The sequence below is a fragment of the Paracoccidioides lutzii genome (assembly GCF_000150705.2).
Source record: "Paracoccidioides lutzii Pb01 unplaced genomic scaffold supercont2.27, whole genome shotgun sequence".
Taxonomy (NCBI): domain Eukaryota; kingdom Fungi; phylum Ascomycota; class Eurotiomycetes; order Onygenales; family Ajellomycetaceae; genus Paracoccidioides; species Paracoccidioides lutzii.
This window is the reverse complement of record NW_015440973.1, coordinates 167,012-191,732: the sequence shown is the minus strand read 5'-3', so window position 1 is coordinate 191,732 and position 24,721 is coordinate 167,012. Positions and strand designations below refer to the sequence as shown.

The following is a 24,721-nucleotide window of genomic DNA, read 5'->3' as shown; positions in this document are numbered from 1 at the left end:
AATGCAGGCTTCACTAGAGGTTTTGTGAATTTGTCTGCCTTATTCATAGCTCTATCTCACCCCTCTCAACTAGATCGCGAAGGATGTGGCAGCAGATTTCAATATGATGTCGGTGTTTAGTTAAGGATTCCCCTTCATGAGATCAATGATGCTCTTATTATCCATGTCATTCAATCATAGTAGTTCACGTACAGTTTCATTCAGCCTCTGAAATTGATTTGACAGTTGATATTTGACACTGCAAGTGTCATAAGATAGAGATATTACAACGTAGTTAGTCTGAGGTTGATTTGAATGGAGAATTTGCTTCCGCTCAGTCTGATCACACTAGACAACTAACAGCCAAATTCCCTACTCTTTTATAAGTTACTGGTGTATAGGATTTAATTATCTTCTCTATCATTTCAATATAATAAAGGATATACTTTAAATACTATTCAAGCCAACACAATCAAACATTGATAAGTAGCTACCGACAAATACTAGATTTAATCTAGGAGTTTATAAATAAATATTGTTGGAATGGCCCTAGCACTTCTTAGCTACAAGGGACGAATTCGTTAAGAAAAGGAACGGAAGAATTCGTAAGAGTGGATTCGCAACAATGAGTATACAGTGGAGGAATCAGGGCGGAAGAAGGATAATATGATCATTCATACGACTGGTTTAAATGAATGCTAGGTTGCGAGGGTCAGCCTGTTGCAAATGATATTTCATAACTAGTGTAAAATTATTATTACGATTATTATTATTATTATTATTATCCAATTTAAACTATATATTTATAGTTATAGAGATTTTAGTTAAATTTATATATTTTAAATCTATAAATTTTTATTAAAATTATATGAAATTTATTATAAAAAATTAAATAAATAAATTTAACCAGTTAAAAAAAATAAATAAATATAAAATATTTAATAAATAAAAATATTTTCTAATAATAATATTATTATTGTCAAGGCTTCAATCTAGGTGCAGGTGAAACAGATGTTCGATTGCCAGCTAGGTAAGCTATCTAGACGAAATACTAAGATGGTTCCTAAGAGATGGGTTCGGGGAAGGCTCTGTTTATATAGCCCTTTTCCTTTGCGCCGTTTCCCACGTTTATGTGTTATTCGTATGCGGGGTAATTGCGGGGTTGGTTGCTACGCCAATGCCTAGGCAGTTGTAATTCCTGATCGCCTCGGTCTGTTCTACGCCATCACATTTACCGGCTCTGTATCTATGCACTGGCTTGAAGTAGCGTCAACATATCATCAAGAAAAGATAATTTCAATTTGATTTGTGAACAATAGGTAAATATATCCCTAGTCAGGAACAGTATCCTTCAGTTCACTGAGAAATAATGATACAAACAGAACATTAATTCTAAGATGGCAGAATGAAAAATCTCATGATAATAAAACCATCAAACTAATAAGGAATCACTACTGAATTGACACTCATTCATAATTCAAACTTTTTCTCCTTTTCTGTTACTTATTTCTTTTCTTGTATCATGGAATCAAGTTGTAAGATGAGGTCGATTCAACAGGGAGTTTAAACGGATTTACAGACGAGAGAGGTTGACAGCCTCTCCAGGAGCATGGCAAGGTGGAACTTTCATATCCAGGGCATTTCCTGAATATCCAAGATCCTCTGCAGTAAGCACAGCACAGTTCTCGCTAATGAGAAAGGTGGTCTATAATTATCACAATGTCAGCTTCAGGTCTAGGGATGGAAGAGATGATTAAATCAAAAATTCTTACATCCTTACGCTGAAAGTATTGCAGCCAACATTATCCGAGCAAACCGAAGGATCGGAGACCTTCAGTCCCTTGACGCCGTGCACATTCAAACGCTCATCAAGCACACTATGCTTGACAACAGAGATACCTTCGCGCGGGTTGATACTACAAGTTCTAAAAGAGTGCCACGTTTGTCTCGACATGGCGTTGCACTAGTTGGAAGACTTCTTGTTAGATGGGATATGAACATTTTAGGAACCATCCATGTGTATATCTTACTCCATTTCTCAATTTGCTCGATATTCTTCTTGGTATACCTGAGTGGTTTACGGAGATCCCGCCGGTTAGAGTTGAGGATGTTGGTCCCCTGCTGCTCGCCTGGTTTTAGTTGGTGCGCCCAGGACCCTTTAATGTTATTAGTAACTTAAACTTAGAATATAAAACAACCAGGACGTAACAGCCTTACCGTGTTGGTTACCAGCCGAAATATGGTTTGGCTCTGCGTATGCCTTGGTTGTTTCAAGGTCTATGTCGAGTGCACGAGCTGGAGAGTCGAAAGGGTAGTGAGGGTGCATGGAAGTAATTTCACCCGCGTATGAATACGTGCGACGAGCAGTTTCACGCGATTTAATATAGCCCCAAACCATGGGAGCCATGTCACGTTCGTCGTTCATGAAGCCAGCGTCAAAGTCGGGGGTTTCACAGGGATCGGGAGAGTTGACATGGATCCATCCACGAGAGAATGGGTATTCCTATAGACAGTTTTGTTAATGATTTAACACTATGATTTTACCACTCTTCGAACTCACCAAGTGGAACATAGTGAAAAATTTGCCCGGAGGCATAAGCATGTGATCACCGAACTAACTGAGACAGATTAACTTTCCGTGTATCGATCTACGTATTATCTGAGGCGAAGATGGCAGCAAACTTACTTTGAAATTACAGAGTATTGAATGACAGGTTTGTCGGGCTTATTTTGGAAGTAGTTGTCCGAGACGCTCTGGAATTAATTAGTGGGCCAAGTTCTCATCTCTGCAAGCTCCTCCTCAGTTGGTCGAATCTTGACTCCCGCATCAATGCCGTTGGTCGCTAGAGGTCCAGTGCCCTTCAAGTTCCATTTATCAAACACCCTCTTCTGAACATCAGGATCTCCAAGGATAAAGTCATCAAAACTCTCGACATCAGGATTGGCCCGTAGACAGAGAATGTAAGGTAGTGATCCTGGAAATTGAGACTGACTCATGAAGATCTACGATGGGTTTGATACCAACAGCACGGAGTTTATTTGGGTCACCAATACGGGATTGCTGGAGGACGAGAGACGAGCTGAGAGTGCCACCGCTGACAATGATCTGCTTACGGGAGCGGTAGACCTTGCGTGGTGGGTTAGTGTCCGAGTGGTATATGGTAGGCACAGTCGCAACGCCAACAGCCCTGCCATTCTCAATAATAACTTTGTCGACCTTCGTGTTGCACCTCAGATGGAGATTGTCGCATTTGGATCTGGTACTGTGGATATATGCGTGTGCAGCACCGCTCCGACGGCCTGGAAGCAGTCAGCATACCAATCCAATACAGTGAGCAAAAAATGCGTAAGTTGATTACCGGCGTCTCGGTTAATCAATTTCAACCAGTGTTCCTCTAAATGCCTATCGCTACATGCCAGCTGCAAGGTATTCCAGGTACTTAGAAGAATAAATTTACATACCTAGTAACTAGGTCCTGAAGGTCGTCCGTGACAGGAATTCCCGAAGGCTCCGAGGCGCGAAGGAAATCTTGCATGACGGGATAGGTGTAGTTTCCAAAGGAGACCTTAATTGGACCTTTGAAGCCATGAAGACCTCTATTATTGCAAGCCCTCTGGTATGCTTCGTGCTTCTTCATGAACGGGATGAGTTCTTTGGTCGTCCAGCCTTTGGCTTTGAAGTCATCATAGTCAGAGGCAGAGGCACGAGTGTACATCTATCCCAGAATGTTAGCCCAGCCATAGACCAGGTGAGTATTCAAGATCTTACCATAAAGTTGATAGAGCTGCCACCGCCCAGAATATGGGCGCATGGGACAATGGCACGTCGGCCATCAAGCCATTCGGAAGGATGCGAATTGTAAAATGAAGCTGTTTTCGAATCCAACTTCATGTTACGGAGATAGATCCCCGGACGGAAGACTCTTGAATGATGATAAAAAGTAATAGAATACATTCCTCACCAGGACACAGAGGTTGCCTACCATGGACTATTCAGGTTATCCTCACCAGCCTCGATGATAAGCACCTGAATGTTGTGGTCCAAGATGGCGAGCCGGCCAGCTGGGACGCAGCCTGCGTTACCACCACCGCACACAATGATGTCAACTTCGTCGAGAATAGTCATGGTGGCTGAAGATAGTTCCGTCGAGTACTTGAGTAAGATATAATTTCTGACAATGGGTCTTTGAAACTGACAAGGGAACGTGAAAGAAGAGAACCTTGCGATGAGGTCAAACTCGGGTATAAATCATTTCTATCCCCTCTTTAGTCTCCCCACGGCATAATAATAGGAGCTGAAAGCTGTGCACTTGGGGAAGTGATCTTCATCCCCGCAAATGCACACCCCGCTCTCCGCATCACCAGCATAGAGGTAACATTATCTGTAATGATTTCTATAAATTCTCACAAAGTCGTTGTGGATTCAAATTGTTGAGGGGAGCAATAACACTGGTTAAGGAACTTGTGTAGCTTGTTCTGATCATCGACATAGCTCTCAGGAAGGTACGTTTTCCCATTATTGGAACTTGATAAAAGCGGGACCATAAAGCATAGCTCAAAGGATTCCATGCCTTGGGGCTAAAGTATTTTTATGTTGTCCTGCACCTGTACATATTGACAGAGGAGTTCAGACATAGACGGAAGCCAGGTCAGGAGGTCGGTCAACTGTAACCCATCTTGATAGTGTATCGAAAGAAAACAAAATGCTACGGAAATATTCCCTCTGAAAAAAGGTACTTGATGGAATATGATAGTGCAACTATTACATGACCAGGATATTTTGATGGCCTTCGTCAAAAAAAAAGAGAATAAGGATAGGAATGAGAATAAAAATAAAAATAAAAATAAAAAAAGGATAAAAGGGGGGGAGGGGAAACTTTGGACACAGCCAGAGAGGCACTTACTTAAGAGACAATTAGCGGGATCACTACCTCTGCGGGGAACAAAGCCAAACATAAAAGCCAACTCTTCTGGTAATTCAATAGCTCAATTCAACAGTAATTTAGAATATGTGAAAAGTGAGCGCAGCATTGTTGTGCTTGCAAACAGGGGGTAGTTAAGTCCTTTCAGATTCTCGGCGGCTTGGCCGTTGTGTGGGAATAAAGCGGAAGTCGATGACCCTTTTCGGTCCGTCGCCCTTACAGGGATCAAAGTGGGGGGGATATCACCGTAAAACGAATGTAAATTATACTGAACATCAATGACAGATTCTAGGCTTCCAGATAGCAATTATTCCTAGCTTTCCCCCAGTCAGAACAATCAATTCAAGACTTGCAAAACATGCCTATGTTTGTGCGGTAAAGTTAATCGGCAAATGCTTTCCGGCAATCAATAGGCAGCTCTTAGACTTCTCCGCTCGAGACAGACATGCGGTATAGCCGAGAGGAAGCTTCTGCCCAGCGGATGGTCTCAGATACTTTACTGGTAAAGGTTTGTCTTTAGGGTCTTCGGTTGACGCGTGGATATGTGCCGATGCACCACGTTAAAACCTGCAGTAGCCAGCCCAGCAACCCAGGTCTTACACGTTGGGTTTTCACGAGTCATGCATACTGGACCACTTGTCCATCTATAAATTCGACCTGTTGTATGAAACCTGATTTCTCAGCCCGATTTAGGGTGATGGGTCTGTCTATAGAACGAATAGGCATTGCATGCGTCTGAACAAAGGATTTAGCTCCTCCTCAAGCTGCTTTCCGGGGCACTGTCTCATCCCATCCAACTTCCCGACAACACCTATCCAAGTTGCTCCAGAGTGGAGCAAACCAACCTCCCCCAATAGAATTGTATTGCAATGACATTGGCGGGTGCGAAGTACCCGGTAAGGAAAATGTTGCAGCTGTTTACTGCTGCTGCGCTTTCGATTGGTGACGCCTCGTCTCCAGGATATCTCTCCGCAGTCTCTCCGCAGCTAATTCCACATCGATTATGCCGCCAACTCCACGTTTCCAGGCATCTTCCAACCCCACAAGCTCGCCCTTAGCCGATTCCTGCCTCAGCTTCCTCTCTTTATGGACGGCCTCAGTGGCCTCCTTTGTTTCCTGTAGTTCCTTCTCAATCCGCCGTAGTATATCTTCCAGCTGAGAGTTCCCAATAAGCCACGCGTTCTTCCCATGTGCATCCAATAGAGATAGATTCACTTGTCTGATAGAAAGATGAGAGCTGGCTGTGTATGCCCTTTGAAGTGTCTGTTTCCAGTTGTTAAGAGCCTCTGCGGGTGCTTTCCCTGATGCCAATGTATCCTCAGGAGCGTCTGGCGCCTCGTATCTTGAAAGGTCAATGCCACCGCTTATGGGCAAGTTAGCCTCTTTCCGGTCGAGCTCCTGTTTGATGAGGTTGGAGAACTTGATTTGGGGCAGAGCGGGGAGGGAAGGATGAAGGTTCGTTCGAAAATTCGGGGGTAGTTCTGCGGAGATGAGCTTGTCAATGTGGGCACGAGCCTGCGTTGTGGGCTCATCGTCGATATCTGACCAGATGTTAGTGTTGGCATTTATCAAGGATGTAACCCCAGTTAGGGAAATATGGAGACATACAAGGTAGAGAATCGTGGAAGTAGTTGATAAGCGGCATTTCCCCTTCGTTGAGGCTCTATATATAGCAGAAGACAGATGATTGTATGTGGCCTGACTTTATATTTCCCTGTCCGGCGATGTCCAGAAATAGTTGATGTTTGAACTTTCTCCCATTGAACCGTAAAATACGTAGCGGTGTGCTTATTCTGTAAGCAATACGAATATTACAGCCCTGTCTTCCCACTAGAACACACGCACCAGGAAGCAGGGTAGTGACAACAAGAGTACAAAACGATGTCTATTACCTAGACAGTCTATTCGTAAACAGTTTTACGGTTATACTTTGTTATAACTAATTGTAATGGATTCGACGTTTTTGAATCCCCGTGGAATCATGTATGTTGATACGTCTAGAGCCTGAATTGGAAATATTTTTGCCGCGATATGCGCGATCAAATGATAAACGAACTGAGTACGGACATTTCAGAACAGTCAGGCTTCCAAACTCCAAACGTCCGCCATGCACGTCTGCCTCCAATATCCATTCTTGCGGATAAGTTTCCAAGGTTGGTGTGCCAAATCAAATGTTATTCTGCTCTATCTTCAACTTCATCATCTTCAGCCCATTCTACTGTCAAGTTTCTCCTCACACTTAGAGTTACTCTCATATGCAGTTCTTGAAATACATGCAAACATAGTTTTTCTAGATCCTAACATCAAAATGAAAAGGTTATTGTGTGAGGCTTTTCTAATAACCTAATCACTAATGTTATATTGTTTGAAGCAGTAAAATACTTCAAGTGAGAAAATTACAGAATCTAAGATTAATATTCGTATAATTCAGATTAAATTAGTCATAAAATGATTTACTTCATTTTTATTTTTAATTCCTTCTTATATAAACAAGTTAAACTTGATCAATGCTGATTGTTAAAGAAATATCTTTCTGATTTGACTTCTAAAGCTACTATATTAAAGTAACTATCAATAAGCTTTTTATTAGAGATATATTCTACTGCGGAAAGTGTAATAATTAAAATAACTAAATCTTTTAAATGATGATTTAATGAGAACTATAAGCTCATAGGTAACCTTTTAAGAGCACTTTAATCGAAAACATATCATATATATATATAATGTTATATAAGTTCTCATTCATGACGTTGAATAGTGAAAGTTGAGACAATTCCATTAAACTCGTTCTTAATCAGAGAGAATCCAAATGCAATTATAAAGCTTTACTAATATCATACATTGAAGAATGGTAGTGCGATATCCTCTTCAAAATAAAAGATTCAACAACTTTTGTTTTTGGAGACTGATCCTGGATACCTTGTGGACCATGAGGAGCCGCTATAAGGGTTAAATATAGTTTGACAAAGTTTTTAGGGACCATTTGAGGACTTGCTGAATGGTCATGAGTATGTATCTTCCTATTCTGCCGAGCAAACTCCACTGATGGATCTTGCTCATTTTAGTCAAGCGTGGGTGTGTGATGCATCAACCGGCTTAGTTTACTTTGTCTGGCCCCCAACGAGGGAGGGGACTGCAATAACATGATTGGATGAATCTCCCAATTACCAATATTAATGATTGGGGGCATGCGAAACTGATTATAGGTCATTAAATAACTATTGATAATAATACCCTTTGAACACCAATCAGAATCAGGCACGGCGTATACACCTCTTTTAACTAACATCTCATTCAAAGTATCAAACAGGGCTCAATCACTTCACCTAAGACCTACCGCTCTTTGACGCATCCATTCTTCCTGAATGAGAGAATACAAATTCTATATGTGATAGGCCTTTGAGAGTAACATATTACTATACTCATTTAAATAGAGTGAAGAATAAAGGGTGTAGAGCTGAACATCGAGCGTACACAAATCTGCTGGTAATTTTGATATGTATGACCATGTTTTTATTCGGCCATGCCTGATTCTGGTTGGGGGTAAACACCCACTTTTCAAGGGTCGTTATTAGCCTGGCCAAGGGGTGTCTTTATGTATTCTTCTTGTTTCCGGCATCTCAATGCACACTACACATATGAACATATGTAATTAGCAAGTGGACGCCTATGGTTTCAATTATCCCGCGCCAGAGACGAAGGACTAAGTCTGAGAAATCCATACACACTGGATGGTTAGTAAACTAGTTGGTTCACATGTTTCCTGATTATCTAATCCCTTGTTTGACGTCACCTTGACAACGAAGACGATACTACATACGGAGTACAGCCCGGGAGGTGGCCTTGGTTATGCGATCTGATGGACGGATGTGCAGCTGGAAATTTTGGCACATAGCAAAAGCAGCCATTCCAAAATCTTGATTGAGAGCATGGCCGTTGCCAAATTTTCCTTGACCAGTGTGCGTCCCATTAATTGAAACACACACCTACGACCGCGCGGCACCGATTTTAGTAACGTACCCCGCAAAGCGCGTTTACCCAGAACTCTGACTGGATAGTTGCCTGCCTTACCCAGATGCTGATACACCTATATTTAACTAAAAAACACAGTGACTGCAAAACGTTCAACCGAAACAGGAGGCAGTCAGAGCCACTGGCGGTCGTCTTTGATTGAATCTTGTTACGCTGTTCTCGGAGACATTTCTTTCCTGACTAAAAAAGGCAGCACTTCTAAATGACACGTTGGGGAATATTCACGGCCTTGATCGGCTCGTTTGCAGGCGCCCTCGTTGCTCTCCAATTCATATTTTGGGTTGACAAGACCCCAACCGTATCATGGTTCACGCCGAAGACAGGCTCGTATTCCGATAACTCGAAATGGGCGGCTGGGGAGGAGGATACATTTTTGCTGGGTACCGGGAAGGCAGATATTACTGGGTAACTCTTCCGTTTTTACCTATATATCTTCCTGTATCGAGGATGTTTAGCGGCTTACAATTGCCTTAAAAGGCCCGTTGTGGAAATCAACTTTATGGGTTACGCGGATATGAATCAAGTAGGAACAGGGCTGCGACAGCGTATCTACTCCCGCGCCTTTATCGTGGGAAGCGTCAAAGACCCAGACAACTGTTTCATATTCCTCGTACTCGATAACGCCATGGGTGACACCGCAATCAGACAAGGTATCTTGGATGGGCTCGCTGAAATGGGCGACGAGTATTCTCGTTATGGGAAGATGAATGTTGCAGTTACTGGAACACATTCACACTCCGGACCCGGGGCCTGGATGAACTACCTGCTCCCGCAAATCACGAGCTTGGGTTTCGATAAACAGAGTTACCAGGCCATTATCGATGGCGCCCTTTTATCGATCAGGAGAGCCCATGAAAGTTTGGCTCCTGGCAGCTTAACCTTTGGGTCAACTGTGGTTGAGGAGGGTGCCATTAACCGCAGCCCATCTGCGTATCTAGCTAACCCTGAGGAGGAGAGAAATCGTTACAGTTCTGATGTTGACAATACCCTGACTCTGTTAAAGTTTGACAGACTGTCAGATTTGAAAACAGTCGGCATCCTCACCTTTTTTCCGGTCCATGGAACGTCTCTTTTTGGGAACAACACACTCGTTACTGGGGATAACAAAGGTGTTGCTGCCTACCTCTTTGAGAGAAGTGTCCGGGGCGATGATAGTTATGCAGATGACTTTGTGGCTGGATTTTCCCAGTCCACCGTCGGGGATACCACCCCCAACACTCTCGGCGCGTGGTGTGAAGATGGTTCTGGTGTTCGATGCACCTTTGTACGTCAGCCATATTTTCTGTCGAGAATTTGAGCGTTAATTTGTGCTGATTTAAAGTATCAGAACGAAAGTACTTGCAATGGTAAAAATGGGGCCTGTCATGGCCGTGGCCCCTATTTCCGCGAAACGGATCAAGGCGCTAAAAGCTGCTTTGAAATCGGCCGCCGCCAATATACGGCTGCCAAAGATCTTGTCAAAAAAATGAGCTCAAAATCCACAAAAATTAAGGGGGCCCAAAATGTGGCCGCCATTCACACATTCAATAACTTTTCAAACTTTTCATTCACATCCCCACTTGATTCCAGCCGCGTTCTAAAGACTTGCAACGCCTCCCTTGGATTTTCATTTGCTGCAGGTACCACAGATGGTCCCGGAGTGTTCGATTTCACTCAGAACGGCACCGATTCATCCACGGATAACCCTTTCTGGTATTTTGCAAGAAGTCTAATTCATGCCCCTTCAGAAGAACAGAAGGAATGTCAGCAACCCAAAATCATCCTTCTCGACGTTGGTAGTGTAAACGAGCCATACCCCTGGTCCCCAAACATTGTAGACATACAGCTCCTTCGTGTAGGTCAGATGGTCATAATCGTGTCTTCCGGTGAAGCGAGTACCATGGCCGGCAGACGATGGAAGGAAGCGATTGCCAGATCTGCAACTGACGTTCTCAACATTTCCGACCCAATAGTGGTCTTGGGTGGTCCAGCAAATACCTATGTGCATTATATCACAACAGAAGAAGAGTATGGAGTTCAACGTTACGAAGGAGCATCTACACTCCATGGCCCCCACACCTTAGCAGCTCACATGAACCTGACACTCACATATTTGCCCTATCTTGGAGATCCCTCCTATACGACGAAATTGCCACCCATCCCCGCCGGCCCTAAGCCACCCATCAACACAAACACATCGTACTCTTTCATATCTCCAGTTGTCCTCGACACTGCACCTCTTCTAATGTCATTTGGAGATGTTATTTCCTCTCCAGACGAGACCAAAACATACAAGCCAGGAGAAACTGTCAACACCACGTTCGTCGGCGCGAATCCGCGGAATAACTTAAGACTTGAAGGAACATTTGTCACTGTCGAATTTTTAGAGCAAACCTCGAACATCTGGGAGGTAGTTCGGGACGATTTCGACTGGACGTTAGTTTACCATTGGGAGCGCATCAGTTCTGTCTTAGGAATCAGTTATGTTACTGTCGAGTGGCTTATTGATGACGATTTCTATTCCATTGACGATCCGCGAAGACTGAAAAATGGGACATATCGCATGCGATACTTCGGTGACTCCAAGAACCTAAATGGAGATATCTCTGAGTTTGAGGGAGTGGGTGGTGCTTTTCAGGTAGCTGTGTGAGAGGCCTCTGTTGTTGCCTACCACGTTTTGAAGAGCGTTTGCGCTCTATGGAGAGGGTTGACTCCCTTTTTCGGGCTTTTTCGTTTGCTCAAATATTTCCCTGCTCCGCCACTAAGGTCAGAATACCAGGCATTGTGAAATGGGTTAAATCTCTTAGGACCTTCACCAATTCATCCCAAAGTTTCCACCGGCGAATTAGCCTCTGGTGCCATCATTCATCTATATATGTCAACATAGGCCCGCTGGTTGATGGCGGCAGATGTTAATCCAGATCATGAGTTGGTTGATTTTTGTATCCAGGCAATTCATAACAGTGAATAACTGGTTGTCATCATCATCAACTTCACATATTTACAAGCAAACATACTTTGTCAACAACTTTCAAAGGAAAATCACAATCAAAGAATTGATGAACGGATGTGAGCTTTATCTTAACATGTTCAAAGTGAGCTCTTGCTAGGCTATTGAGTTTTCTTTTTTCATTATTCTCAGTCAACAGATTAAAGTTGCAGAAAAAATAAATCTAGAGTTAGTATAGAATTTTTTGAAGCAGTCAAATCTGACTTCAGTTACAATTAATTTCCTCCAAACCCTCTTTTATTATTATTCATATATACCTTTTTCCTCCTATAATGATCTTGTTTCATTAGTTTTGGTCTCTGTTGTTTGTGCTGTTTCAACATTTTGCTCATAATCTCTTAATGAGGTAATTGTCTACTGCGCTCATTTTACCTTCTGAACATGAATTTGCTCTTTGTTCACAGTCTGATTATAGTCAACTCAAATTGATGATCTATGCAGAACCTTCAATACAACACAAATATGTTTTCTTTTTTGTCTTGGCATATAATTTTAAAGTGGAAACGTTCTAATATGTTCTCTACTCTTGTCATTGTCTCAGTTTCTTCAGTAAATATTTCGCAAACTATTGCTGACAGTATACAACTTTACCAATAACTGACATAGAATAATGTTCAATGTTTACTCATTTCTCATATTTCTTCCCCTCTTTTCAAGATGAAGTCTTGAAGAGAGGAAGATTTGAAAAAGTGTATATTCACAAACGTCTATCAGTTCTGTCATAGTGACTGATAACTAGTGTTTGCTCTTTCTCTTCATCTGCAGCCCAGTCATATAGCCATGTTGCAATCTATTTAGGGATAGACTCTTGTTTCAACAATTCTCATCTCTGAAGTCAATTATTTGTTTCATGATCTCGCCATGGAATATATATCCTCTAAATGGATAAGTCGCTCGACTTCTTTCTCTCTGTTTGTTCATTGCTCAGTTATTTTCGCATATACCCACGTATCGTTATCGAATAAGTCAATTGTTTCGACTCCAGTACATTTACTATCACTTTCCATTTTCACCTGCTAGCTACAAATCTCATATAAGTTATACCTTTCAATAACGAGACACATATACCACACTCTTTTCAATATGCGTTTCGGATAATACTTCGTCATCTCTCTGACTTTTGGTCGCTCTACCTCTGCGGGCCGCATCTTACGACGATCAAAGAACTTCGGAAACGAAGGAAGTTCGTCCGAGCCATTTAGACTTGCTGCTTCACCGGATTCTCCTCAGATTATCTCACACAGAATAGATTCACAGAACCAAGGCTGCACGATAATAAATGACGAGAATCACTCAACAACCATATGCTCACCTCCTGCAACTCAGCCCCCTTCAAGGCATACGACCCTATCAAGACAGTAACGCGACCATCTCTGCAGACGGGACTAACCCCTTTTCCGGACAATATTTTACCCTTTTCAGATAAAGCAAAGACCTCACCTACCATTACTCTCGCCGCTATATTGACTAAAATCGTCCCAGTCTTCTCTAGAGTGGAGAGTAAAGCAACCAAAACGGAAGCCAGCGGGGCAAGCAAATCCCACGATGTGTAGAGCGACGGAACTCCTAGTGATCCGTTCGCATCCCCCGATAGATTTCTTTCATGGGAAGATGTGTCCACTCTACCGCCGAATGCACTCTCGGTTATAGCACCATGGGTCTACGATGCCTTAGCACAAGTGACGAAACCACAAATTCGACCAACAGGGAAAACTACCACAACCAAAAAAATCACCTCGACATTGGTGAAGCCCATGACCATGGCCTCGTCCAAACCCAAAACTACCCCTTCATACTGCACACCCGGCCAGAAATGAGGTCCAAGGAACAAAGCCTTCCTCTCAAGCTGTGAAAAGAATTTCGATAGTGAAAGAAAGGGCAGTCATGACTACCAATGTGATCACGACTGCCTGCAGCCCCTCATATAGTGCCTTACGTGCTGAAATTTCAAGCAGAGATGGCCCAGCATCAGCCGGCCCACACAAAAGCTACCAACGCAAGAGGTGTCAAGAACCGCGTCATCAAAAGCACAGAACCCTCCACTATCACCAGGTAAAAGTGACATCCGGAACCTTCTCCTCCAGCTGGCACTGCTAGTGGAGGAGGTGGACGTGGTGGCAGTTATAGTGACGCTGGTGGAGTGGATCCTTCATGGTAGGAGTTTGAACAACGACAAACGGCGCGTGGTTGGGCCATGTCATCACAAAGGCCTTATATCAACTTTTATGAATAGAGTTCCGTATTGTTTGGACGGGGCTTAGAGCGAATTAAGTATGAGAGGCAGGTCCCATGTTCTGGCTGGTTTTGGCAGCATATGAGCGGTTTGTGTTTGGAGGGAGGATTCATACATACGCCACTTTTCCGCATTGTCCCCTGAGAGATATTTATGTTTAGTCATGGCTTGCTTATGCCATTAGAATGATTTTCGAACACACGATATCGTCTTTGATCTGGGGTATATGTATTAACTTCGATTCGAATAAAATTAAAATGGCAACAAATAAAAATTATATTAGTCCAAAAATCCAAAGATTCCGAGAACGGAATTATAGATACCCTTCTTCATACCGAAAGATACATAGAAATCGAAAAGGGTGATGCTCATAGTCTATGATACTCTCTGCATGACGTGATTAGTAGGAAGTAGTCACTATTCATGTATATCCTACATATGCTAGTTTAACTCCATCAACCCGAAAAGCCAAAGAGAAAAGTTCCAAAAATAAAAATTCCGAGCCCGTTATAAAACTACGGAAGAGCTCGATATCCGCTAGTGCGGACCGCCTCCGCACGCTCGATAGCCATTCTTCGACGCCGCTCAAGATCGGCGGCCCAGAGGGCTGACCCTGCGGCTGTGGTGAGGAGTAAAAACATGGATAGCATGGGCACCAGCTGGAGAATTAAAGCAACGGTTCCGAACCTGTGGGTGTATCCCAGTTAAGATTGGAAGCGTTTAGTGCGCTATCTAGTCGGATCATAGATATGGGGGTAAAATTTGATGCAAGGAAGTGGTCATAAATAAAGAGAATATATGCGTAAGGTATATTCAAGGATAAAACAAGGCAAAAGATCATGGTTATGCAGATGTATATGCGGGCACACAGATCAAATGCCATGCAAGCAGTTGTGGAAAGAATAACAAGAAATGAAAGACGAGTCTGGGGAGAGATGGAAGGTTAGATGTGAAGTACTAACCACGTGTATCTCAATCTCCTTTTCACCACAAACTTCTTCCTCTCACTCTTATTAAACCCTCTCAACTCGAAATATCTCCAATGTTGCAACGGCCCCGCCCGATAGCCGGTAAGAATTAGGAACATCGGCGTTCCAGCAACGGGGACAAAGTTAAGTGGCAGGAGAACAATGTATTCCACAATCTGCCGTAGGGAAAAAGGTGCATATACTGCACTCATTATCGGTTTACCTAATCTTTGCTTCGGATTGCGCGAGAGAGCAGCATCCCCGTTGCCGTTACCGTCACCATCCCCATCCCCGCCTTGACTTTGGTCTACGGAAGGATATACAGTTCGTGAGGTAGCGACGAGGTCCTCCTCGCCCTGACTTATCAGAACGGCATCGAAAACATCAACAAGCGTTTCGTCGACGAAGAAGGCTTCAAAGAGAATCTGGACAATGACAGCACCCTCTCCTAGCACGAGGAAGAGGCCATTCACCCATGCGCCACTGCCGTGAAAGATGGCGAGAAAGGCTACTTGTGGCAGATAAGCGAGGGTGAAGAGAATGGAATAAATGAATGCGGAAAGAAGAGATATGGACAGGAGTCTCGCGCGAAACAGAGGCCACAGATAAGGGTGGAATATGAAGAATTTTATGCCCTGGAGACACGTAGCATGTTAATTCAGGGTCTTGGTGAACACAGACAGTATGATGACGCAGCAGCTGGGAGGGGGTTGAGGGTTGGTTGGTTGGTGCTTACTCGTAAGGGATAGAGCCAAGATGCACGGCTCAGGCTAAAGAACAGATTCATCCTTATAAACCCGCATATAGGTGGCCTCCTTATGCATCGGCGTAGGTGAGAATTTTCCCATGTTTGATATCGGACTGTGTGGTGTTGACTTACCTCTCGGTATGAGATCAGGACGACAGTTGCACACTATCCTCAAGTAAGACAGAGCGCCAGAACCGGTTAGGCCGGCCAAGACCCGCCAACTTCGCCTACAACACAAATCTCTCCCCCAGCCGGAACTATTTTATCTCCTTTTCCTCCTTTTCTTACTCTCCCCACATAAAACTTACATCCCTTCATATTCACTCTGATTTCCTTCCACATGGACTACCAGAGGGGAAAGTGGAGGGGAGAATGATGGAGACCGCTGGTTACTTACCCCGAATGTTCAACTCTACAACATGGAGCAATTTGGAAATATTAGCAGCGCTACAAACCACATTTTCCCGTTTCTCCTGCTTTTATGGCTGAGAACAGATGCTGTCTGTGCTTTAATTAAAATCCATGATTGTGGGCATCTCGTCTCCGTTCCTCGTATCGGAACTCATCAGCACCGCCCAGTCAATCCCAGCAGGATTCCGACACTCATTGCGCCCCTGATAACGAAGGGGTTTTTTTTTTTACCAATAACCCAGATTTCGTTATCTGCTAGATACCAATACTCGTCAGGCGCTGGCTGAAATATTTCTTGGTAGTGGGACTGATGAGTATACTATGGCGGAATATCCTAGGATATCCGGGGCAGCAGATTTGGACTGTAGAGCTGAGTTCGAACCCGTTGAAAGGGTTCTGTTGGAAAATATACCTAAGATCAACTTTGGGTTGTCTGCAATAATGCCGGGGCTTGCGGAACGCCTAGCATCACAGATAGGGAATTGTAGGCGTCCATGAGCTTCTTGGAATTTTGGTGAAGATCAACTTGATGTCCATCCAGTGCATGTCGTAATGAATTTTTGGTCGCTTCAGAGAGCGTCTTATGTTATCCCAAAGAGACACGTTTGTTGAATGTTTGCTTGAGCACCCCCTGATTCGTGTTATATTCATCCAATTTTGATCTCCAAGTGTAATCGAGTTGATTTCGTTGCCGTAACTGTAATGGACTTGCCCGCGCCCTTGTCAATGTACCCTGCCAGCTTCTGTGTGGTGGATTCCGTAAACAGCACGTACCGTACAGATCAAAGCAAAGACGGTGTTATATATCGATGCCATATTTCACCCCAATCAGGGTAGAATAAAGGCTTGTGCTATTCGTCAATGATATCAATAGGCGTTGACGTTAGAGCGAAGGGGGTGAATGCAGCCTAGATTGGTTGGCTTAACTATATATGAATGCGGGGAAGATCAAAAAAACTGCTTTCGTCAATTTCAACTTGAAGACGTTAGGGATAAAATACTTTCATGTGAGACTATCAATATATTATTTAACTACGGAATACCAGAGAATCGGCCTTCAACTGCAGATCATATTTCAGGGGTGTCAGTCCCAAATCACTCGCCAACAATGGACGGTAGAACCAGCGTGGAGAATCCTAATTACGAAATTTTTCGAGAATTTGTTTCTCAGACCCTGATTCACAGATCAGCCCAAAACCCTTCAAATATTCCCCGGCGGCGGAAAAATAAGACGTCTTCGCTACCGGCAGACTCTGGAAAGCCTTCGTTGCTGGAGCTTGAAGCCAATGATCCAGAAGATCTAGCCGAATTCATTGACGTATGCCTCCATATACAAAATTTTATACAAGAACAATCTACTGAGAGTCCAATTAGTATATTGCTGGAGAGGCCTTCAACTCCTTGCCAGAGGAGGCGCAATCTCTCTCTTATGCCACCATTCAAGGGAATAGTGGTCTTGCGGGAAAATACGCTGAGCCACTGCCCGTCCCAGCACTGGACAGCCTAACCGCAGCAGTACCGTTATCAGTCTCTGAATCACTCACAGTATACGGCCTCATACCAGACGCCTCCGAATTCACGTCATTCCTGAATCCAATACTCACTGGATATATCGCTGCCGCGGTGGCTGGTCCTCCTAAATGGTCTGCCACGCGGGCCAGCGCCTGTGAAATATGTGACCGAGATTGGGTTCCCTTAACTTATCACCACTTGATACCTCGAGAAGTGCATGACAAGGTGCTCAAAAGAAAGTGGCACGACGAATGGATGTTGGATAGCGTTGCATGGCTATGTAGAGCGTGTCATTCGTTCGTTCATCGCATGGCTTCTAACGAGGAATTGGCGAAGGAATGGTATACTGTCGAGAGGATTTTGCAACGGGAGGATGTACGGCACTGGGCCCAATGGGTCGCTAGAATCCGATGGAAAGCAAGATGAACGTTGTGGCTTCTTGCATATGGAGTTTGCCCTTGAGCTTCATTTTCCTCTGCCTTTCATCAAAGTTCAACAACAGTTTCGTACGCTTGCCTCTTTAACATAAAATTGGCTTGGTTTTCTACTTTTTTGCATTCTCTATACCACTCTTTTTTCCCCTCTTGGGATATCGCATTTTATTTTGCAGAAACAGTCGGAATTACCAATGACTAATTTTAAAAGACGAATTGGTCTCCGCTTATTCATTGGATTACTTTGCAATGTGTTGTTCCCGAAAGCGTTGCTACGGTTTCTCCCTTTAATTCATTCACAACACACTTTCGACACCCACCAAGTGCAAGACAATGGCAGTTGAACTTTTGCCAGCGAGCGATTGGGCTGATTGTTATTTCATAAAGGGCTAAATTTTGACTATTGCCATTCATCCTGTTTCATATTTTACATATAAGCCATTGTTATCTCAGTATATCAGTGCCCCTGTTCGAATAACACTCCCTAGTCATTTTATATTTCACTCTTTCACCAGGAGTTTTTCGAGAAATGCAGCCACTTCTTCTAATCCCATAGTCCACTGCTGGAGGGGCATGTATATCTCCCTCTCTTGTCTCCTTTCCTCTATATATTTTCCCCTTGTTTCCAATCGTTCATCTCCTTTGTTCCTAGATTTCAAACACTGAATCTACCGTCTCCTTTATTACCCATTTCTTCCTTCTAATCCAAAAATAGTTGCATCTCGAGATTTATCTCCCTGTTGCCGGTCGACAAACTCTTCTTCCCTATATCTACTTGCTCCCCGTGAGTACCTGGTGTACACACAGAGGAAAGTATCTCTCCAACTATACAAACCCCATTCAGGTTTGTGGCTTCGTTCTTGCACATGCTTCAATTGCGTGGAATCTCTGAAGATGTCTCAAGAATGCGTAAGATTATACATCCAATCTTCGCCGGTCATCAATTCAAAGATCATATGTTCAGGAAGCTGACTTGGGGCTTTTCTTTCGTGGAGTTAGAATCTCCTCTTCGTTAAGCTCTACGTTGCACATGCCAATCGAACGATAACTGACCGTATCAGAGACGACAAACTTGATGAGATATCCAGAGCCAAGATTGAAATGGAGGTCCTGGAGGAGGTTGAGAAAGGGAAATTTCCTTTTGAAAACTCGAATGGGCTGGATGTGCATGGTATGTTGTCTTGGAATAATACACTTCATTACATACTATTAATTTCTGCCAAAATCCTCTTTATTTGTGCTGATATCTGGAAGGTCGCTCTAACGAACACGTTCGACGTCTTTTGGCTGGGACAGCAGGACTTGCATCACCTGTCTATAGACGCTATCAAACGTCTCGACGTAATTGTATCTCTTGATGATGATCTTATCTCACCGCCACCACCATCCACTTCCCCTGAACCACTCTCACCATCTTCCTCTTCACCATCTCCTTCTACGACAGCTTCCGGAAGCCCGGAGCCCGGAGCCGTGAAAGAACCATCGGACTCAGAGTCGTCTCCAGAAGTTGTAGTTCCATCTATCGAAACTGTAATTCCTGAGGTCCTTCCAAGCCCTCCAAAGCGTCGATTAACTCGTCAAGCCCCTCCTGCAAAAAAGGCTCCCGCAGGTGTTAGCAAGCGTCGTGCTCCCGCAAAGGAAAAGCAAATTCCAGCTGCAACCGCAGAATTGGAAAAGTCAGCTTCCTCCACCGAGCCAGAGAGACCGACTGCTGGAGGCAAAACTGTTTCATTTGCCCCGGATCCCGTATCTGATGAAGAGGTGGCATCTTCAGTTAACTCACTGTTTGGGAACGTTGAAACACCTCCTGAAGTTCAAACCCCAAAAAAGCGCAGAACTCCGCGTGTCCGCGGTAAAGGTGCTAAGCAAACGACCGTGAGTTTTGAACCCTGATTTGAAAGTAATGGTTGTTATCTATCAATAATATTAACTATTGTATAGACAACGCGTCAAACTCGAGCTTCTTCCAGAGCATCCGCTAGTGGTAAAGCTCCAGCTGCTCCAGCTCCAGGAGTAGGGAAGGGAAAAGAAAAGGGCAAGGACTCCTAGGTTAGAATTCAAGACCAAATAGCCGAATATATGTAGTTACCTGTGGAAATCAAGTTGCTAAGAATAGATATGTGGATACAATGGCGAATGGAGGCCTCAAGGGATAATTGCTGTTACGATAGCTGGATTGACAGTTGTTGTGGAGTTGACTAGATTGTGGGAGACGCTGTTTGTTTCCATCTTATTTCCTTAATCTCCTCTTGGTCCCTTCCTGCTATGTTTTTCCTATTGCTGCCTTTCTTTGTATTTTCAAGTGTTGAGAGAATGATTGTTTATGTTTGTGGCAGCAAAGGACTCTTTCAGATATCCTTTTGAGATGCCTATGTGCTAGCAACCTACATTGTTGGTTCTCTGCTTCCATCTTACACAACCCTCTTCCCACTCTATCTCCCAATATCCCTTCTATTCATCTCTCCCTTAAGACTTTAATTCAAAAGTACACGCAAAATTTCTACAATTCTCAAGCTAGTAATAGACTCATCATCCCTCTAGTTCTAGAACACCCTTGTATTTACTTGCTGAGCCCTCCCTTCCTCTGTCTGTTTAACCTGTACTTGATTTCCAATGGTGGCATCTATTCCAAACTGTTTGGCAGTCCATTAACAGAAAAAAATCCAACAACTCTCATAGACATGAAATATGAAATCATTTTTTTTTCCCTGTCGTCTGTTAAAATGAAATCCTTTAATATCCATCCAGTAGATCCCATCCTATCTAACATATTTACTAACATATATCAACCTCACCACTCAGAAGAAGTAATTTTCCCTTTTTATATCACAGATTCATACATGCAATGCAACGAAAATATAAGTATGTATAACGAATCAGAGAGGTTGGGTAAAGTGAAGAAGGTATGAGGGGAGATGGGAGGGCGAAAATTGGGGGTTAGGTAGTTGGACAAAGTGATGTAGTATTTCAGACGATTGAGCCGCGCGCGAATAAATCTAATGTTACTGACTCCTGAGAAACAAAACGGAAGAAAATTCATTGGGTTCAGGTAAGACGCATTAAAACGGAAGAAGAAATGTGTTTGAATATGAAGAAGTGATGTTAAAAGAAACGAATGGCGGGGTTGAGATGGCACGGGGAAGCATGAAGAAAGGGTCATTTTTATTTCATAACGTCCTCTTTTCGGACTTTTCTTCATAGCATTGGACGTGGTCACCGACTCTAATGTCGTTCCAGTCTTCGAAGGCGATGCCGCATTCAGTGCCCCTGTGCATCTCTGTGACGTCTTTCTTGACGTTCTTGAGGGACGAAATGTTACCTAATACGAAGAAATAAAATCATTAGACATGGCAATTTAGTTTATGTGCATTGATGGTTACGGGAGAGAGTGTGGTGGAAGATAAAACTAACCATCGTAAATGACTTCCTTGTCACGAAGCACTCTGACTTTATGACGACGGCTAATAAGGCCATTCCGTACCTTACAGCCAGCAATAGAGATTTTCGAGCGGCCTTTGCCTGATATTCCAAAGATCTGACCGATCTCTGCCTCTCCAGTGACATGTTGAGTGATGGTGGGTGGAAGATATTCGCTAAGTTTCGACTTGACATCATCGATTAACTCATAGATGATATTATGATTCAAGATCCTGACGCCTTCAGCCTCTGCCATTCGAGCCATTGCTGGTTCCACTGGCAGGTTGAAGGTGATGATGTGACCCTGTGCCACAGCAGCGTGTTGGATATCAAATTCTCCAATTGGGCCTACACCAGACCGCAGGATCCGCGCGTATACTTCATTGTTGCCAATGGAAGAGACTGAGTTGACCAGCGCTTCCACAGAGCCTGATACATCAGCTTTGATGAGGAAAGGTATGCCTTTCGGACCGGAATCAGCATCAGCAGAGCTGACTCTTTCATCCTCCTCGCTTTGCAACTCCTGTCTCCGTCTTTCAAGGTCTGCCTTTTTAGCTTTGTTGATAGCGCCAATGTCCTCGCTCAGTTTCTTGGTCTCCACCTTGCTTAACCTGTACTCAATAACAGATTTGGCCTGCTGCTCACTTTCCGCCTCGAGAACCTCACTTCCAGCTTGAGGTTGTTCTTTCCAACCATCAACCTCAACCGGAGTACCCGGAAGAGCCTCGTTGATTAAAACACCGGCTTCATTTTTCAACGTTCTTACTTTTGCCCAGGTAGTACCAGCAACGGCGATGTCCCCTGGCCTTAGGGTTCCACGTTTTACGAGCACAGTAGCAACCCGGCCGTGCTTTTTTGTGGTTGCTTCGATGACCCATCCTTCAGCTTTGCCTTCTACCTCAGCTCTGTGGTCAAGCATTTCCGACAATGTCACCGTAGCCTCCTCAAGATCAAGCATGCCTTCGCCAGTTTTGCCACTGATACAAATGGCTTGAACATCACCACCAATATCTTCAACATGGACGTTATGGCGGGCGAGATCTTGTTTGACTCTTTCCACACTAATGTTTGGCTTGTCAATTTTACTTATGGCGACAATGATGGGAACGTTAGCCTCTTTCGCATGCTTGATTGCCTCAATGGTTTGGGGCTTCACACTGTCATCAGCGGCTACGACAAGAATGACAATGTCTGTAATGTTGGCCCCTCGTCGACGCATATCAAGGAAAGCTGCGTGCCCAGGTGTATCGAGAAATGTGATAACTTTCCCAGACGGCATTGTTACAGAGAAAGCACCAATATGCTGCGTAATCCCTCCATGTTCAGTCGATACAATTGATGACTTGCGGAGCCAGTCCAAAAGGGTAGTCTTCCCATGGTCAACGTGGCCCATAATGGTGACTACAGGGGGTCGCGGTTTTAGATTTGCAGTATCCTGTGGAGGTGGTGCGGCCACCAGATCATTTCCAGCGTCCTCGATTATGGGATTGAAATTGAACTCTGACGCAATTAACCCCGCTGTTTCAGCATCTAGGATATGATTGTATGTTGCTTCTTCAAACCCAAAATTAGACAGGCGTACCAAGAAATCTGCTGGTCGGATACCCAACGCATCTGCAAGGTTTCCAACTGTAATAAATTCGGGTAAGTATATTGGTGGATGGGCTTCATTTACCCGTTTCGCTTCCTTTGCCTGTTGTTTCCTCTGTTCCTTGAGTCGACGGCGCTGAAGACGTTCCACCTCGCGATCATAGTCCAGGTCGTTCGAAGTACGTACGACTTCTCCACCATCGTCACCGTTTTCGTCCCTCCTTTTCCCTTTCTTTTTGGTGCTCTTTGGCTTTGACTCCACGATCAGCTCCGCTGCCGCCTGTGGATCAACTTCCAAAGCAAGCAATTCATCTACCTCCCCCCCCTTCTCTGGATTTTGCTTCTCGAAAGCCGAAGCCGGAGTCGGAGTTAATTTAGAAAGCTCAGCCTCAATAAACTCTTCCTTCTGCTGTTGTTCTTCAGACCACTTTCCCTTTCGGAACCCCGAAAACACATTAGATGAACGCTCCGCTCTCGTAGGTGATGCATCGACGTCCTGAGAAATTGGTGTACTAACTCTTCGTATTATCAATGGTCCGGATGCTTCACGGCTAACCACGTTTACAGCATCTGTAAGTGATGTAGTGCTGGAACAGTCAGGTTGATTATGTCGAATTGGGAGTCTTGATGGTATACCGCACCGAGGGCAGACCCTACTGGGTAAAGGGTTCAGGTGCTTGCAGTTCCGGCAATTCCAGCTAATTCTCTTATAATCAGACACATCAGAAGAGGGTGTGGGGTTGGTGTAAACGGTTTCAGTTTGAGCATTCTGAACGAATCTTGTGGGCTGTACTACCGTTTTCTGCCTCATCATATCTCGTTGTCTGAGTTCCTCTTCGGTAAGCCCCGCATTTTTAGCAAAAGTATATGCGCATGAGTCAGTCACAAAATCAACATGACGGATTAATGGGGATTTCTGTTTAGTCCGATCCGGTGCGGGCGGTTTCTGAGCTTCCATTTTCCGTCTCAACGCATCCCGCTGTTTGGTTTCTTCAGTAGTAAGAATGCTTTCTTGAGAAGAAATGGGTGTGTTAAACCCTCCGCCAAAACCTCCACCGAATAGACCGATGCCAAAACCTCCTCCGGCAAATCCTCCGCCAACACCTTTACCATTACCGAAAACGGGCTTCGTTGTTGAAACCGGTTGGGTGGGTAGGTCGTCTTTGTACTGCTCGACAGCTGCCGCCGCACCCACGGGAGGTTTAGATAAAGGAGAAGTCGAATTGAATTGTCTCCGTGGTTCCCAGTGAACGTTGCTCATGGGCATTGGCCGCTGCCAGACGGAACATATATGGCAGCTGTCCAGACATCGCGAAACCTTTTAAAACACGCACAATTAGCAAATTGCACTCGACCAATGCACCAATGAATAAACCATCACCACATACCTTCAAAACAGATCTTCTTCCCATACTGAAACAGCAAGCGCGTGGATAATAATCCTGTTATCCCATCCCATCCTAGTCCTCGCTGAGTTTTTCGGGGA

The 24,721-nt window shown here is 44.0% G+C and overlaps 10 protein-coding genes across 10 annotated transcripts; 5 read left to right on the top strand and 5 right to left on the bottom strand.

Annotated features, from left to right (window-relative positions):
* Positions 1-1,552: 1,552 nt before the first annotated feature.
* PAAG_12460 (hypothetical protein) lies at positions 1,553-2,551 on the bottom strand (the record flags this gene model as incomplete). The annotated part of the gene is made up of 5 exons (XM_015847943.1): positions 1,553-1,684; positions 1,760-1,925; positions 1,979-2,135; positions 2,197-2,482; positions 2,540-2,551. The coding sequence occupies 5 exons, from the start codon at positions 2,549-2,551 to the stop codon at positions 1,553-1,555; spliced, it is 753 nt and encodes a 250-aa protein (XP_015702445.1).
* Positions 2,552-2,739: 188 nt separating this feature from the next.
* PAAG_12459 (hypothetical protein) lies at positions 2,740-4,105 on the bottom strand (the record flags this gene model as incomplete). Its single annotated transcript, XM_015847942.1, has 6 exons — positions 2,740-2,954; positions 3,028-3,279; positions 3,339-3,382; positions 3,442-3,695; positions 3,749-3,900; positions 3,988-4,105. 6 exons carry the CDS (start codon positions 4,103-4,105, stop codon positions 2,740-2,742), a joined length of 1,035 nt encoding a protein of 344 aa, XP_015702444.1.
* Positions 4,106-5,819: 1,714 nt separating this feature from the next.
* Positions 5,820-6,546, bottom strand: PAAG_07883 (BCAS2 domain-containing protein; the record flags this gene model as incomplete). The annotated part of the gene is made up of 2 exons (XM_002790148.2): positions 5,820-6,442; positions 6,510-6,546. The coding sequence occupies 2 exons, from the start codon at positions 6,544-6,546 to the stop codon at positions 5,820-5,822; spliced, it is 660 nt and encodes a 219-aa protein (XP_002790194.1).
* A 2,589-nt stretch (positions 6,547-9,135) lies between these two features.
* PAAG_07881 (neutral ceramidase) lies at positions 9,136-11,562 on the top strand (the record flags this gene model as incomplete). Its single annotated transcript, XM_002790146.1, has 3 exons — positions 9,136-9,338; positions 9,411-10,197; positions 10,261-11,562. The coding sequence occupies 3 exons, from the start codon at positions 9,136-9,138 to the stop codon at positions 11,560-11,562; spliced, it is 2,292 nt and encodes a 763-aa protein (XP_002790192.1).
* A 1,664-nt stretch (positions 11,563-13,226) lies between these two features.
* Positions 13,227-13,739, top strand: PAAG_12458 (hypothetical protein; the record flags this gene model as incomplete). The annotated part of the gene is made up of 2 exons (XM_015847941.1): positions 13,227-13,415; positions 13,476-13,739. The coding sequence occupies 2 exons, from the start codon at positions 13,227-13,229 to the stop codon at positions 13,737-13,739; spliced, it is 453 nt and encodes a 150-aa protein (XP_015702443.1).
* A 140-nt stretch (positions 13,740-13,879) lies between these two features.
* Positions 13,880-14,080, top strand: PAAG_12457 (hypothetical protein; the record flags this gene model as incomplete). Its single annotated transcript, XM_015847940.1, has 2 exons — positions 13,880-13,974; positions 14,020-14,080. 2 exons carry the CDS (start codon positions 13,880-13,882, stop codon positions 14,078-14,080), a joined length of 156 nt encoding a protein of 51 aa, XP_015702442.1.
* Positions 14,081-14,670: 590 nt separating this feature from the next.
* Positions 14,671-15,910, bottom strand: PAAG_07879 (hypothetical protein; the record flags this gene model as incomplete). The annotated part of the gene is made up of 3 exons (XM_002790144.2): positions 14,671-14,842; positions 15,118-15,758; positions 15,860-15,910. 3 exons carry the CDS (start codon positions 15,908-15,910, stop codon positions 14,671-14,673), a joined length of 864 nt encoding a protein of 287 aa, XP_002790190.1.
* A 1,480-nt stretch (positions 15,911-17,390) lies between these two features.
* Positions 17,391-18,220, top strand: PAAG_07878 (hypothetical protein; the record flags this gene model as incomplete). Its single annotated transcript, XM_002790143.2, has 2 exons — positions 17,391-17,600; positions 17,657-18,220. 2 exons carry the CDS (start codon positions 17,391-17,393, stop codon positions 18,218-18,220), a joined length of 774 nt encoding a protein of 257 aa, XP_002790189.1.
* Positions 18,221-19,122: 902 nt separating this feature from the next.
* Positions 19,123-20,277, top strand: PAAG_07877 (hypothetical protein; the record flags this gene model as incomplete). The annotated part of the gene is made up of 4 exons (XM_015846360.1): positions 19,123-19,137; positions 19,228-19,399; positions 19,550-20,103; positions 20,170-20,277. 4 exons carry the CDS (start codon positions 19,123-19,125, stop codon positions 20,275-20,277), a joined length of 849 nt encoding a protein of 282 aa, XP_015700795.1.
* A 1,118-nt stretch (positions 20,278-21,395) lies between these two features.
* On the bottom strand, positions 21,396-24,647 carry PAAG_07876 (translation initiation factor IF-2; the record flags this gene model as incomplete). The annotated part of the gene is made up of 3 exons (XM_015846359.1): positions 21,396-21,547; positions 21,640-24,553; positions 24,624-24,647. The coding sequence occupies 3 exons, from the start codon at positions 24,645-24,647 to the stop codon at positions 21,396-21,398; spliced, it is 3,090 nt and encodes a 1,029-aa protein (XP_015700794.1).
* Positions 24,648-24,721: the final 74 nt, after the last annotated feature.